This window comes from Littorina saxatilis, unplaced genomic scaffold (genome assembly GCF_037325665.1).
Source record: "Littorina saxatilis isolate snail1 unplaced genomic scaffold, US_GU_Lsax_2.0 scaffold_2299, whole genome shotgun sequence".
Taxonomy (NCBI): domain Eukaryota; kingdom Metazoa; phylum Mollusca; class Gastropoda; order Littorinimorpha; family Littorinidae; genus Littorina; species Littorina saxatilis.
The window spans coordinates 1-16,658 of NW_027127384.1; the positions used below are offsets into that span (position 1 = coordinate 1).

Genomic DNA, 16,658 nt, shown 5'->3' on the forward strand with positions numbered 1-16,658 from the left:
TACGTGTCAGTCTGTCTTTCTCTGACTGTCTACGTGTCAGTCTGTCTTTCTCTGACTGTCTACGTGTCAGTCTGTCTTTCTCTGACTGTCTACGTGTCAGTCTGTCTTTCTCTGACTGTCTACGTGTCAGTCTGTCTTTCTCTGATTGTCTACGTGTCAGTCTGTCTTTCTCTGACTGTCTACGTGTCTGTCTTTCTTTCTCTGACTGTCTACGTGTCTGTCTGTCTTTCTCTGACTGTCTACGTGTCAGTCTGTCTTTCTCTGACTGTCTACGTGTCAGTCTGTCTTTCTCTGACTGTCTACGTGTCAGTCTGTCTTTCTCTGACTGTCTACGTGTCAGTCTGTCTTTCTCTGACTGTCTACGTGTCAGTCTGTCTTTCTCTGACTGTCTACGTGTCAGTCTGTCTTTCTCTGACTGTCTACGTGTCAGTCTGTCTTTCTCTGACTGTCTACGTGTCAATCTGTCTTTCTCTGACTGTCTATGTGTCAGTCTGTCTTTCTCTGACTGTCTACGTGTCTGTCTGTCTGTCTGTCTGTCTGTCTGTCTGTCTGTCTCTCTCTCTCTCTCTCTCTCTCTCTCTCCGAACACTTCCTGTCTATGTGGCTCTTGGGAAAGAAGAGCAATATTGTTTGTACAAAGGAGGGAGTGGCTTTTAGAGTCTAGACGTATGTATCAAAGTTGAAGTTTGATCATTACAACACAAACAACCACATTCTCGAAAGCTGTACCCACTTATTTCTTGTCCCTGCTTCATTTCCGTTGCAGACACTTTACAGGCTGTTCCTTTCTCCTTAAACCGGATGGCAAAGAACACTCAAGGCTTTCTCCGCTCAATTTGACACCTGCCGGTGTTGTTTTTGTTTTTCTTTTGTTATATTTTTATTCTCCTTTTTTCACTTCCGAATTTGACTTACTTGTGTGTTTGTGTGTGAACTTTCTCTCTCTCTGTCTATGTCTGTCTGTCTGTTTCTCTCTCTCTCTTTCTGTCTCTGTCTCTCTTTCTCTCTCACTATCTCTCTCTCTCTGTTTCCCACTTTTTTTCCTTTTTATATTTAGTCAAGTTTTGACTAAATATTTTAACATCGAGGGGGAATCGAAACGAGGGTCGTGGTGTATGTGCGTATGTGTGTGCGTGCGTGCGTGCGTGTGTGTGTGTGTGTGTGTGTAGAGCGATTCAGAAATGTCTCTGATGACGTCATATCCGGCTTTTCGTGAAAGTTGAGGCGGCACTGTCACGCCCTCATTTTTCAACCAAATTGGTTGAAATTTTGGTCAAGTAATCTTCGACGAAGCCCGGACTTCGGTATTGCATTTCAGCTTGGTGGCTTAAAAATTAATTAATGACTTTGGTCATTAAAAATCGGAAAATTGTAAAAAAAAATAAAAATTTATAAAACGATCCAAATTTACGTTTATCTTATTCTCCATCATTTGCTGATTCCAAAAACATATAAATATGTTATATTCGGATTAAAAACAAGCTCTGAAAATTAAATATATAAAAATTATTATCAAAATTAAATTGTCCAAATCAATTTAAAAACACTTTCATCTTATTCCTTGTCGGTTCCTGATTCCAAAAACATATAGATATGATATGTTTGGATTAAAGACACGCTCAGAAAGTTAAAACAAAGAGAGGTACAGAAAAGCGTGCTATCCTTCTTAGCGCAACTACTACCCCGCTCTTCTTGTCAATTTCACTGCCTTTGCCATGAGCGGTGGACTGACGATGCTACGAGTATACGGTCTTGCTGAAAAAATGGCATTGCGTTCAGTTTCATTCTGTGAGTTCGACAGCTACTTGACTAAATATTGTATTTTCGCCTTACGCGACTTGTTTTTATATTTAGTCAAGTTTTGACTAAATATTTTAACATCGAGGGGGAATCGAAACGAGGGTATGGTGTATGTGCGTGTGTCTGTGTGTGTGTCTGTGTGTGTGTCTGTGTGTGTGTGTAGAGCGATTCAGACTAAACTACTGGACCGATCTTTATGAAATTTGACATGAGAGTTCCTGGGTATGAAATCCCCGAACGTTTTTTTCATTTTTTTGATAAATGTCTTTGATGACGTCATATCCGGCTTTTCGTGAAAGTTGAGGCGGCACTGTCACGCCCTCATTTTTCAACCAAATTGGTTGAAATTTTGGTCAAGTAATCTTCGACGAAGCCCGGGGTTCGGTATTGCATTTCAGCTTGGTGGCTTAAAAATTAATTTATGACTTTGGTCATTAAAAATCGGAAAATTTAAAAAAAAAATAAAAATTTATAAAACGATCCAAATTTACGTTTATCTTATTCTCCATCATTTGCTGATTCCAAAAACATATAAATATGTTATATTCGGATTAAAAACAAGCTCTGAAAATTAAATATATAAAAATTATTATCAAATTTTTTTTTTCGAAATCAATTTAAAAACACTTTCATCTTATTCCTTGTCGGTTCCTGATTCCAAAAACATATAGATATGATATGTTTGGATTAAAAACACGCTCAGAAAGTTAAAACAAAGAGAGGTACAGAAAAGCGTGCTATCCTTCTTAGCGCAACTACTACCCCGCTCTTCTTGTCAATTTCACTGCCTTTGCCATGAGCGGTGGACTGACGATGCTACGAGTATACGGTCTTGCTGAAAAAGGGCAGCTACTTGACTAAATATTGTATTTTCGCCTTACGCGACTTGTCTTTTCTTTTCATTAAATTGTTGTACAATTTACATCTGCTTGCTCTTTTTATATTTAGTCAAGTTTTGACTAAATATTTTAACATCGAGGGGGAATCGAAACGAGGGTCGTGGTGTATGTGCGTGTGTGCGTGTGTGTGTGTGTCTGTGTGTGTGTCTGTGTGTGTGTGTGTGTGTGTAGAGCGATTCAGACTAAACTACTGGACCGATCTTTATGAAATTTGACATGAGAGTTCCTGGGTATGAAATCCCCGAACGTTTTTTTCATTTTTTTGATAAATGTCTTTGATGACGTCATATCCGGCTTTTCGTGAAAGTTGAGGCGGCACTGTCACGCCCTCATTTTTCAACCAAATTGGTTGAAATTTTGGTCAAGTAATCTTCGACGAAGCCCGGGGTTCGGTATTGCATTTCAGCTTGGTGGCTTAAAAATTAATTAATGACTTTGGTCATTAAAAATCTGAAAATTGTAAAAAAAATTAAAAATTTATAAAACGATCCAAATTTACGTTTATCTTATTCTCCATTATTTGCTGATTCCAAAAACATATCAATATGTTATATTTGGATTAAAAACAAGCTCTGAAAATTAAATATATAAAAATTATTATCAAATTTTTTTTTTCGAAATCAATTTAAAAACACTTTCATCGTATTCCTTGTCGGTTCCTGATTCCAAAAATATATAGATATGATATGTTTGGATTAAAAACACGCTCAGAAAGTTAAAACGAAGAGAGGTACAGAAAAGCGTGCTATCCTTCTTAGCGCAACGAATACCCCGCTCTTCTTGTCAATTCCACGGGCACTGCCTTTGCCACGGGCGGTGGAGTGACGATGCTACGAGTATACGGTCTTGCTGCGTTCAGTTTCATTCTGTGAGTTCGACAGCTACTTGACTAAATATTGTATTTTCGCCTTACGCGACTTGTTTATATTTAGTCAAGTTTTGACTAAATATTTTAACATCGAGGGGGAATCGAAACGAGGGTATGGTGTATGTGCGTCTGTCTGTGTGTGTGTGTGTGTGTGTAGAGCGATTCAGACTAAACTACTGGACCGATCTTTATGAAATTTGACATGAGAGTTCCTGGGTATGAAATCCCCGAACGTTTTTTTCTTTTTTTTGATAAATGTCTTTGATGACGTCATATCCGGCTTTTCGTGAAAGTTGAGGCGGCACTGTCACGCCCTCATTTTTCAACCAAATTGGTTGAAATTTTCGTCAAGTACTCTTCGACGAAGCCCGGGGTTCGGTATTGCATTTCAGCTTGGTGGCTTAAAAATTAATTAATGACTTTGGTCATTAAAAATCTGAAAATTGTAAAAAAAAATAAAAATTTATAAAACGATCCAAATTTACGTTTATCTTATTCTCCATCACTTGCCGATTCCAAAAACATATAAATATGTTATATTCGGATTAAAAACAAGCTCTGAAAATTAAATATATAAAAATTATTATCAAATTTTTTTCCCCGAAATCAATTTAAAAACACTTTCATCTTATTCCTTGTCGGTTCCTGATTCCAAAAATATATAGATATGATATGTTTGGATTAAAAACACGCTCAGAAAGTTAAAACGAAGAGAGGTACAGAAAAGCGTGCTATCCTTCTCAGCGCAACGAATACCCCGCTCTTCTTGTCCATTCCACGTGCACTGCCTTTGCCACGGGCGGTGGAGTGACGATGCTACGAGTATACGGTCTTGCTGCGTTGCGTTGCGTTCAGTTTCATTCTGTGAGTTCGACAGCTACTTGACTAAATATTGTATTTTCGCTTTACGCGACTTGTTTGTTATTTTTGTGATACTTGTCGAATTTGACTTTGATGACGTCCTGTCCGGGTTTTTTTTGGTGAAAGTTGAGGCCACACTGTCACATCCTCATTTTTCGATCAAATTGATTGAAATTTTAGCCAAGCAATCTTCGACAAAGCCCGGACTATGGTATTGCACTTCAACTTGGAAGCTTAGTAATTAGGTAATGTGTTTGGTCATTAAAAATTGCAAAATGTTGATAACAATTAAAACATGATTTCATCTTATTTTGTTTATTATTTCCTGATTCCAAAAACATAGATATGTTATGTTTGGATTAACACCAAGCTCAGAAAGCTAAAAAGAATACAGAAAAGCGCGCTTTCCTGCTAAGCGCACCCGCTACTGAGGCTGATGGGGTCTATGTCGACCAAAAGAGTGGGATTCCCTGTAGGTGGAGTTCCTGCAGGGGGATTCCCTGTATACAGGGAATTCCACAGGGTAGAGTTTTTCAATAAAACTTGCAAACCATACTCGAACCTTTAAGAAATATCAAAAAAGATCGAAAAACATCAAATTCTACCGATGTCGCAGAGCATCACGTGACTTTCAGCAATATCAGCGAAACGCTACAAGAACTACACCATGTGGTATTCCCTGTATACAGGGAATCCACCTACAGGAACTCCTCCTACAGGGAATCCCACTCTTTTGGTCGACATAGACCCCATCAGCGCTACTGAGCCATACAGTCATGTCAATTTCACTGCGTTTTCCACGTGAAAAGTGTCAGCGATTTTCTTGCTGCGGGGATTGACAAAGCTGTAATGTCTCGGTGAAAAAATGCAGTGCGTTCTGTTAGTTCGACAGATTGACTAATTGTAGTAATTTCGCCTAACGCGACTTGAATAGTGTTTGTGGTTGGGGTGGTGATGGCAAGAGTCGTTGCCAAAGCCTAATATTAATAAGGCGAAGTCGACTTCACAAAGTCTACTTCACAAAGCTCGCTACACGAAGCTTTGGCACTGGATTTTCGGCAAAATATACTTCGGGAAGTCTTCTTCTCCCCCCCCCTCCCCCCAGTCTTGCTATCTCTCTGTCTCACTCTCTTCGCGAAGTCAATTTCGGGCTCAATTAAAGATAGTACACGTAAGGCGCCATTTTGGAAAGTTTTCGGACGATTTGGACCTTAAAAACTTCAAGGGACATTCGCTGTACTGTAATTTAGAAACACCTGCAATGATTTGCTCAAAACTATTACGAAACTATGCCGAGTAATTAACTTAAATTTAAGCAACGAGCGGTTTGCTTCGCCCAACTCTCCTGTGTCAGGAGCCGGGTTCCGTTTGTCATCATATTGTAAAATTTAATTCTCATAGATACCCTTTCGTCAAAGCAGATTAAGACCGTTGGGTTGAGGAAGTCAAACCTACAGTCTTGCAAACGCATGCATATTCCTATGGAAAGCCGTTTGGCTCATAACTATTACAGCTGTAATTTAAAATAAATACAGCTGTATTTAATGATAAATACAGCTGTATTTAATCATAAATACAGCTGTATTTAAAAATAATTACACCTGTATTTAAAAATATATACAGCTGTATTTATTATTAAATACAGGTGTAATTATTTTTAAATACAGCTGCATTTAAAAATAAATACAGCTGTATTTAAAAATAATTACACCTGTATTTAATAGTAAATACAGCTGTATTTAAAAATAAATACACCTGTAATTATTTTTAGATACAGGTGTAATTATTTTTAAATACAGCTGTATTTATTTTTAAATGCAGCTGCATTTAATAAATGCGGCTGAAATAAATTAGAACTTGAATCGGAAAATGTACGACATGCAAAGCGACAATCTCGTGGAGATACTACTTCCGGTGACGCCACTGGATCAGACCCGCCATTGCGACGTCAATTTGTTGCAGTCTGGTAATGAGCCAGAAGAAGTTTTAAGAAGGTAAGCAACGTTTTGTTTGCTTGTTCATTTGTGACTTAATGGAAGAAACAATGCGTGATCTTTGAAACACGGGTACCGGGTCCCGGTTTGATAACCACTGGCAGTGGCAATCAAAGATGGCGTGTAAAACTAAAAGCAACTTTCTGTGTTTTGGAGTTCATTAAATGTTGGGATGAATATGTCAGGTTTGAGGATGCACATTTCTGTAGGTTCATCTCGGTATTCCACCCCCTCGGCTTTCTGTTGTAAATATTAAGCTGAGCACGGTGATCGAATGTGGAAGCTACGTTTGGTCAAAGGTCACAGAAGATTTGCGTCGTGCAGCGAAGGAAAGAATCGCGATCTTGTTTCCGAATCGGTACCTCTTTGTTTTTCATTAAACCTGTCATTCTGCTTGCTCGGCTTTGTTAGATGTTTGCATATCGTGTTGCTATTTTCTTTGCTTTTATTATTGTTTCTTACTTGTGCTTCGTTTATCGATACAACGCAAGTAATAAAAGTGTTTGGCAATTTTCAGGGAAAATGGAATGCTACTTGTAAACTGTACAACGCATGGTGTATTCCAGGATATCTGATCAAGAGTTGGATGCGTTGGTGGAACCAATTACTGCTTCCAACAAGCTTACTGGGTCCTTAATGATACAAGCTCGTCTGAAAGGACAGGGGACAGTACTTCAGGTAACTCTTCTGTGCTGAATATTAGAATAGTAAAGCTTCAAAAAGGAATTTTAAACTGTTGAAAAACAACTGAGAAATGGACCAATGTTTCACAGTCACAGATTCTGATTTTAAAGTTAAGTAATACCGTTTTTATATTTAGTCAAGTTTTGACTAAATATTTTAACGTAGAGGGGGGAATTGAGACGAGGGTCGTGGTGTATGTGTGTGTGTGTGTGTGTCTGTCTGTCTGTCTGTGTGTGTGTTTCGATCCATCATACAACGCCGCAGCTATGGAGGTCAATGCGTTGCTTCGGCAGGGCACTGTGGACTCCCCTAGAGTTGTATTTTGGGACCATGATTTTATGTTTTCCGCTGGAAAACAGTTTACGTTACCTGAATTTGCAGCGTCATTTCCTGGGTGATGGTGTGCATCTAGCAAACGTATATTCCCAAGCTTGGGACCTGTTGGCGTAACATATCAAGATCAAGAAGATCAAGCAACGTCAGGACAGGCCAGGTTGTACAAGTCCCTTCGTCAGGCGATAAACACAGTCGGTTTTTGTGTGATTAAATAATGTTGTAGCCGGGTCAGGTTGCATTGTGCGTTTTGACTGATCAGCTTACAAAGCACGGGTATAGGAACAGGGAATCTTCAAATTGTTTACATTTTCTTTCTTGTTTGATGCGGGTGGGTGGCATAAATCGACGGCTCTAAATGGGGTCAACCAGATCGGTAGATGGGAAGTAACTCGAGTTTATGACAGGCTCGTTGTGGATGATGTCCCTTGTCTAAAAACCAGTTCAAGGTGGATCCGGAATGGTTCTTCGATCAACACGATTGTTGAGTGTTCTGTCAAATCAAGATATCGTGACATGTTTCAACAGTATGTTTCTGTGTTGGTGGATAGTATGGATCAGTGTTTTTCCAGAGTACTTGGAAATAATTTTCAGGTGAGATTCTGATGAACATGTTGGTGTTACGATGCCTTTTCATGTGAGCGTTTGTCAATTCAGAGAATCAGAATATTTGTTCCTGTGGAGGTACTGTATGTCAATTACCTCGGGTGTTTGTCATTTCAGTGAATCAGGAAATATTGGTTCCTGTGGAAGTACTGTTTTGTCAATCACCTGTTATTTTGCCTAGGAGATTCCAAATTTATTTTGATTGTGGTACTGTGGGCTAGGTAATATTTCATGTGGAGGTACTGTTGTCACTTGTGTTGGCTGGTGCCTCACAGATTACAAACACTATTTTGGTTAAAGTACATGTACCGTGGGCTAGGTAATATTTCATGGTGGGGCTGATTTTTCAGAGAATCAGAAAACATGGTTCGCTGTTGTTCTTTTTGTCAAATTAAGCTATAGGGCCTCAGAGATTCCAACATTAGTTAGTATGTGGATTTGTTAGCCAGGTATTATGTTGGTGTGTGACAGTTCAGAGAACCATGATGTAATTTCCTGTTGGTGTTCTGTTTGTCATAAATGTATTGAGCCTCAGAGATTCCAAACTCGTTTGGTGGGGGTACTGGGTGCCAGGATTTGAGTTTGACACAGAAAACACAATTGGTTTGAAGTACTTTGGGCCAGATTTTAATCAATTTCTTTGGTTTGTATTTCAGACTCCCAAAATCTGGTGACAACTTCAGAAGTATGGGATATTAAACACCTTTTACAGGCTGAACAGTGAAGGAGTTGTTAACTCCTGCAAGGAGCAGCAGACAAGTTCAAGGCTTATGTGTAATTCTCAGTAATCTGACAAATAAGGCTGTGTTCACATATCCTGTTTTTTATGCACAGGAATATGCCTCCCAGGAGGGCAGCGTCAAGGCGGGTAGCCGAAGTGACCCGAGCCGCTGCAGGTCGGCCGAGGGCCAGCAACCAGACAGCCTCGCAGCGACAACCCGGTGGGTTTGAGTCAGCCACAGCAGGAGGGGAAGAAAGCGCCACTGCTTTGGCCGCGGTATTGGCAGAACTACGCAGGCTGGGGGAGCGGCAAGAGACCTGCCAAGTGGCCATTGTCTCGCTCCAGAAAGACAACCAACGTCTGCAAGAAGCTGTTTCGGGTGATCGTGAGGCCATCGCCTCAACATCGGGATCGATGACAACCGGTACCAGCAATTCTACCCTGTCTGGCTCGGTTGCCAACCTGGTCAACACAATCACAGGTGAGGCGGCAACCCAATTGGTGCCTGTTGTTTTGTTCGTCGAGGATAAAGTTAAACGCAGGATCTGGGGCCCGGGGCGTCAATCCACAATGACAACTGAAAAGTTTCAAATGGAAGCGTGTCAATGTTAATTGTAATTCAATCTGACAATGATCTCTTTCCTGCGTTCATGCGGTTGCAAACAGACCAGAATTGGTTCTGTTCTGTTCACATAGTACTTTGAGTTCACTTACATGCAAGGGTGATGCACAGTATTCCTATGGAGAGAACTTCATCTTTAAGTGTACTTCGATTAACTGAAGATATTCAATTGTTTACTTCAATGTGGGAGGTGTGCAATGTGTAAATACACATCAACTCAGTCAGTAAGATTTATGTGCTGGTGTATGATGCAGAGCTGTCAGCCCCTATGAAGCTTCATGTGTAGCAATCTTGAATTTATAGTGTAGCAAATGGTGTTTATCTTTAAGTATTGCATCATCTTATAATCCACTGCACCTACATGTTTATATGTCAAGACACAAATGTTGCAATAACTGTGTTCAGACAAGAAAACAGCAGCAGGAACAAATGAACATTGTAGAGTGTCTGTATAACGAAGTAGCATTTTCTGTTTTACAAGTAGCATGCTACATCGAAAGCGTAATAGTCTGCAGCTCTAATTGGGCCACTAATGCGACATGGTGCTTTTGGATTCCACAAGTTATTTTGCATGTTGTTTTTAAGGCAAATATGTCAGAAGCTCCTAAAGAACTTTAGTGGGTAAGCCTGTGACATTGTTGTCCACATAGAGAATACTATATGGTTTCCTATGAAATACCAGTTTTACTCAAGTTGTGCTTTTAAATATTAAACTGCGAACAATATTTCAAAACACTAGTGTAAAACTGGTATCAAACAGGAAGCCATGTAGTATTCTGTTTATCCTACATACAGGGTTCGTACAGGTCATGGAAAGTCATGGAATTTGATTTTTAATTTTCCAGACCTGGAAAGTCATGGAATTTCAATTCAAGTCATGGAATTTCAATTCAAGTCATGGAATTTAACATAAATAAGAAAGAAAAAAAAATAACCTTTAGCACGCCAGCTTTCTTTCGAGTTGTTTCTTGACAACAAAAAGTATGCGGAATTGGAACGAATTACCAAGGAAGATCTTCGCAATGAACTGTGTATCGCGGTGAAAAAAATGACAGTTCGTCAAGTCACAGTGTTAGTGACGGTTATGAAACGGAATTTACGAAAGTGCAGATGGATACAAACAGTGGCTGGTCCAGTTTAGTGAAATGACAGGACCAGCAAACATTACCGATAATCTGACTGCGTAGCAAATGCTTGACTTGCTTGTCAAAGAGACACTGCGTAGAAACTGACTCAAATTCAGTGCAAAGCAAGCCAGTGTCAAAACTGGCAGTGACAAGATGTAAAAAGTTTGCGTGTTCGGAAATGGCGACCTGTGGATCTAGTCATGGAAAATGTTATTGAGGCTCATGGGAAAGTCATGGAATTTTGTTTCTAAAAACCAGTGGGGACCCTGTACATACTGTTGCATGTTCATTGCTGTAAATGTCCCTTTGTCGAAGCGCCCAGATTGAAGAAGCTTAAAAATTGAACCTGGATCTCTCCGAATGCCTCGTGTAATCTTTTATGTCAAAGCAAGGAAATGTCACTGGTGTGGTGTTTACGTTCTTAAAATTCTTCCGAGTGTTCAAAGAAGGACGCTTGTTTCGGTATTGGAGGCAGTGAAAAATCAGGTCCTTGTCAGACAAGACCTCTTTACACATGCAATGTAGAGTGAATGGTATTGTTATGACATGAGTGGTATGTCACGTTAGTGTAATAAGTTGTATTCTTACACGCTCCACAAAGGCACAGAGTACGGGGAGCCATCCCGCGGGTTGATCCTGGTGGAGTAGCTGTCAGAGCTTTGGCGTTGAGGCCCACGAGACGTCGTCTGTACCAAGTATCAGGACCAAACGCTCTCTGGCATCTAGACGGATACCACAAGTTGATATCGTGAGTACAGCTACAAATACATACACTGGGCACAAAAAAATCCTTTTTAAAAATTTGGTGAATGTTGAGTGTGTCCGGTGGTGGGGAGGATGTTGGGGGTTGTGCCAGTTTGAACATGGAATTTGAGTGGATTGATACAGGTGGCATAAGGGTGATAAGGAATTCTCTTATTTTATGACGCTGGAATCTTTCTTTTAAGACCTACATAACCCTGAGATAATAAGGTCTTATAATGGGGGTAAACTTACAGAGGTTATGAGCAGAATATCTTAGAGAACAGCATACCTGCCAATTGCTACGATTTTGGCGCAGCATGCTCCGATTTTGCAGGAATTGCTACGCTGCTACTCTAAGCCCTGAGCTGCTACGCTAAAAAAAAAAAAATGACAAGCGTGCAAAATGTTCACTTATTGCTTGACAATCAACAATGAACATTGCATAACTAGTCGAGTACCGATGGCTGGGAACCACTCCGTTATGACTCGATATTGTCCACGTGACTTGCTTAGCAAATCGTGAATTTTATTGCAAGCATTCGCATTTCCGGTGACTCTATGCGCCAATTGTGAATTTGATTAGAATATGCAATGCACTTGTTAAGTTGTAAGCTGTGCACAGTGACGGTGTTAGAAGTGGAAACTGGAGGGAGACAGGATAAAAACGGGGAAACGTAAGGGTGGTGAAGATTATGGTGCAAGTTCCACACCGATGCGGGCAAATCATTTTCAACGATTTTTGCCGAAGAATTCGACAGACTTTGCGTGTATAGGTAATAATACCTGCTATTCCGACTTGGTTGTGTGACAGACGTTTTCTTCCACACGAGATTACGTTGATTGTCTAAATCTACTTTTTGACGGAAGTGGCCGAACAACTGTGAATGACGTCTCGTTATATGGGAATGACGTCACAGTCATCGTCACAGTCTGTATCTTTTGAAGCATCTCATTCTTCATGACGTCTTTCTGTGTCTGCATCCGCAAAATGTTTGTTCATTCCGGAATCTTTGTCATCTATGTTCAGAACTCTGTCCTTATAGTGTCAGACAAACAGGCCTCCTGAGCGAACCACTTTCCAAGGGAAGTTAAATTCGCGTATGGAAACAGTACTGTCGTCTGGGGTGCCGTTTTCAGTATTCTGAGCGTTGAAGAATCTGTAAAGAGAAGAAACGATAACAGCAGGAGAAATAAAAGTCGTGTGTGCATTTTATGTTTTTTTTGGAGTGACGATTTTGAGTTTGAATCCGTTCTTGCCATGCTCCTAAAGCGTGTAACATACAATCTTGCATACGTTTGCTTTAGTAGTGGCAAAGAAGGAAAGCGTGTGACATTGAACTATGTTTAGACGGTTGTAATGTCGTAGAGCTCTCAGAATCTTACAAACGTTTTTGATGGCATTTTAAATGCGGGCTTGCGATTCAAATTTAAGATTATGCGAGTGCTACGCTTATAAACACCAATTGCAACTCTGACATTTGGTGAAAGTTCCAAAATGCTACTCTTTGGGCTTCACAGGGGTTGGCAGCTATGAAACAGGGTCTTGAAAATGTCTTGTTTGGGATCGTAAAAGGAAGGGCGTCTTCTAAGGGGTAGGTGGGTAACGAAGGTGAGTCGTGTGCAAGTATTTTCTTTTCTTTTCTTTTTATTTTGTCATTTTCTGGATATGTAATGAAAGACTGGTCCATTGATGATTTCCCCACGGAATACAAAACATATTCTGGTTATACCTTACCATTTCTACTGGGTGGTTATTTAAATTTGGTTGCTTGGTGTTTTTTTTAACAATAAACACCCCTTCAAGTTAACAGAGAAATAAGCAGAGGGGGGAATACTTTTCGGTGAATACCAAGCTACCTAGTCCTAACAAATAACCACCCAGCAACCAGTCTGAATCCTCGATAGCTCATAGGTTGAGAAACCACACTGTGTGGTCACTGCTTGGTGACTGAAAAGTTCTGAATGCTCAAATATTCGAAAGAGGAAAGAGCTCATACATACTCAACTGCATTTACACTATTCATTTCAGGTTTCAACACACAGAATCCAATATAAGATCCATAAGTTTGGTTGTTTTCTAAATCAAAATCTACGTTGTACCAGACACAAGGTCTCAAGGCAAGTAACTCTCATATTTTGTGTAGAAAATAGAGTTGTTCCCATTTTGCATTTGTACAAATAAAAAGACAGTAATCTGTAGGTCAATTATATTTCACTTCATAAATAGAACTTTTTTTCCCGAGATACTTAAACATGAAAAGAACGCAAAAATATTTGCCTTATCGTCTTAGCAGAACAACTATGTACTTTATTTTATTCGAAATTAAATTAACTGCTATAAAGAGTTTGCAGAATTGCGCAATTTTCACAGAACTCTTCAACCATGGATTAATCACATGCTTGTGCAGGTAGACTGGCTGAGTGAATAATACTTGATCAAAATAATTATGTGTGCTGTGGGCAGGCTGTCTGTCTGTCCAAGGACAAAAAATGTAACGTTGAGCTGTTATCTCAGAAGTTTATACAGCTAGACCTCTGAAACTTTGCACACTTTTAGGGTTTGATGATTTCACGAAGTGACCGCAGTTTCGTTGACCCTCATCAAATTTTGGGGTCACAGCGGGGTCATGTTCGTTTAATAAAAACTTAACGTTGATGTTATCTCAGATGTGTTTTTAGCTAGAGCTTTAACCCTTAGGCTGGTTGTCGCGACATATGTCGCGCTACTTTACGTATGCTGTCACCTGGTTGTCACGACATATGTCGCGCTATTGGCTCAGTCTGTTTGGTCGGTTCCGATTACCTCCCATTGATGCGAAAACCTATATGACTGTTTTTTGTTATGTTTCTCTCTGTTAATTCACCAGTGGCTATGTAACATGTGTTACAGAATTGCACCGGTGTAAGGGTTAATAGTACGCACACTTCTAGGTTTTGATAATGTACCAACTTGACATAAGATTGTGGGCGGGGATGTAGCTCAGTCGGTAGCGCGCTAGATTTGTATCCAGTTGCCTGCTGTCAGCGTGAGTTCGTCCCCACGTTCGGCGGGAGATTTATTTCTCGGAGTCAACTTTGTGTGCAGACTCTCCTCGGTGTCCGAACACCCCCGTGTGTACACACAAGCACAAGACCAAGTGCGCACGAAAAAGATCCTGTAATCCATGTCAGAGTTCGGTGGGTTATAGAAACAAGAAAATACCCAGCATGCTTCCTCCGAAAGCGGCGTATGGCTGCCTAAATGGTGGGGTAAAAACGGTCATACACGTAAAATTCCACTCGTGCAAACCACGAGTGCACGTGGGAGTTTCAGCCCACGAACGCATAAGAAGAAGAAGACGACATAAGGTTGATTGACCTTCGTCACAGCCCACTTCGTCAACATCACGGGCCAAAGAACAGGCCTGGGAATGATACGCCTTTCGTCGTATTTACGACGAAGTCCTTTTCTAATTGTGTAAGAAAAGAGCCTCCGTGTGCCCTTAAAAATGCTTAAAACGCAACATTTTCCCGTCAGTACGCCCAAACCACTTTTACTCATTCCCAGGCCTGAAAGAATCTAGACACAGCCATCGTCGAACGCTGAAGAAGAAGAAGATTGACCTTCGTCAAGTTTTGGGGTCAGGGGGTCATGTTCGAATCAAAATATCTTAACATTGATGTTTATCTCAAGTGTTTTTGAAGCTTGAGCTTTGAAACTTTGAACACTTGAAGGATTTGATCATCTACCTACGTGACCCTAGTTTGGTTGATCCCTGTCACATTTTGGGGTCACAGTGGGGTCAAGTTTGTAAAAGCTTTACATTGCGGTTTTCTCAGTTATTTTTTATTAAATTTCACTGAATTGTATGTGTTATTAACCAGCAGACATTACCAAAATTTTGCTTATTTTTATCAAATTTTAGAGTCCCAGCAGTTAGTGGAATCCTCCTTTTAAGACCTACAAGACCCTTAAGGCTTATGGACATGACGAAGAAAAGTCATATAAAGCAATTGCTTTTCTTGATTTTTCTTTGCAAAATTGAAGAAAGGTGGATTAAATGGGTTACACACCTTTTCTCAATGATATATATTAAAAATAATGGTCTTGATTCTCGGTCATGAAAAAGCACTTTGACCATTACTTTTTAATATTTACTGAGCATGTTACCTGTACTTATTTCCCAATAACTCTTTAATCAGAATTTGTGTGGTGAAATCACATATGGAAACGGATCTCTGTTTGTTATATTGCAGGTGGAAAATGGTGATTCATGGGGCAATCGATGGCTTTAGCCGGGCCACTACCTTCCTCCATGCCACCGAAACAACAGGTCAGAGACCGTTCGGGATCTGTTTTTGGGTGGAACCCAACGCTTTGGACTCCCGTCAAGAGTCCGCATGGACCATGGTGGCGAGAATCTGGATGTCGTCGCCCTCATGAATGAACACAGGGGAGAAGGGAGAGGCAGTGCGATGCAAGGCCGCAGTGACCATAACCAAAGGATCGAGCGTCTCTGGCTCGACGTCTGGAAAGATGTGGTGAACCCTTACCATGACCTGTTTACTGCAATGGGAACACCACAGGCAGAAGGTGGTCTGGGGATACTGAACATGGACAATCCCATTCACTTGTGGGCCCTCCACTATGTTTTTTCTGCCCAGGCTGAACCGGTCCCTACAGTGGATTGTGGAACAGAAGAACCACCAACCCCTGAGGACAGAGCGCAACAGAACTCCCCTGCAGCTCTTCTTCAGGGGGATGCTGGAGAGACGAGCCAGCACATCCACAGCAGTACAGGACTTCTGAAAGGGAGAAGCCTTCAATCGATAATCGAGGACCATCCTTTGCCAGACAGTCGTTAGGATGTGCCTGCCACGGCTTGCCCCTCTCTGAGGAACAGCTCGTGCAACTAACGGAGCGCATTGACCCTCGGAGTAGTGCCACCCACCGATCAACATGGTCAGATGTTGTTCTCCAGTTCGTTGCCAACATGCTCGAGTAAAAAAAAAGTAGCTTGTGGACACCCCAAACCTGAAGTGTATAGCAGACCTGTGAACCCATACGATTTTGCATATTTTGTACGCTTGATTGTCCAGACTACAAGCAGATTGGTCAGTGGAATCACAAGAAAAATTCATTGTCTACTTTTATTTACAAGCGCATTCCAAAGCCGATCCAGTGTTCTGACACATGATTACTGCTTTTGTCAATGAAAGAAGCATTCGTTTTAAATTGTAAACTTATTAGGCTACTTGCCCTATCCGCTCTAGCCACGTAATCGTGCAATAAATCTGCAATATCTTGCATGGCGTTGGGAGGTGTGCCTCAATTTGCCGGGTTTGCTTTGAGAACTCAGAGTAAGGATGTGTCTGGGTGCAGACACTTCGCCTTTCAAAAAAGTTAATTTGCACTGAGC

General features: G+C 40.7%; 1 protein-coding gene across 5 annotated transcripts; it reads left to right on the forward strand.

Annotated features, from left to right (window-relative positions):
* The first annotated feature begins 6,213 nt into the window (after window positions 1-6,213).
* On the forward strand, window positions 6,214-16,115 carry LOC138955840 (uncharacterized). 5 transcript variants are annotated; one of them, XM_070327357.1, is made up of 5 exons: window positions 6,214-6,422; window positions 6,940-8,033; window positions 8,880-9,247; window positions 11,117-11,263; window positions 15,496-16,115. In XM_070327357.1, exons 2-4 carry the CDS (start codon window positions 7,900-7,902, stop codon window positions 11,161-11,163), a joined length of 549 nt encoding a protein of 182 aa, XP_070183458.1. In that variant the 5' UTR covers window positions 6,214-6,422; window positions 6,940-7,899; the 3' UTR covers window positions 11,164-11,263; window positions 15,496-16,115. The 5 variants fall into 5 exon arrangements, with proteins under 5 accessions (XP_070183458.1, XP_070183461.1, XP_070183460.1 ...); XM_070327360.1 differs by having other exon boundaries at window positions 6,989-8,033; XM_070327359.1 differs by lacking the exon at window positions 15,496-16,115 and adding an exon at window positions 13,289-14,873.
* The last annotated feature ends 543 nt before the right edge of the window (window positions 16,116-16,658 follow it).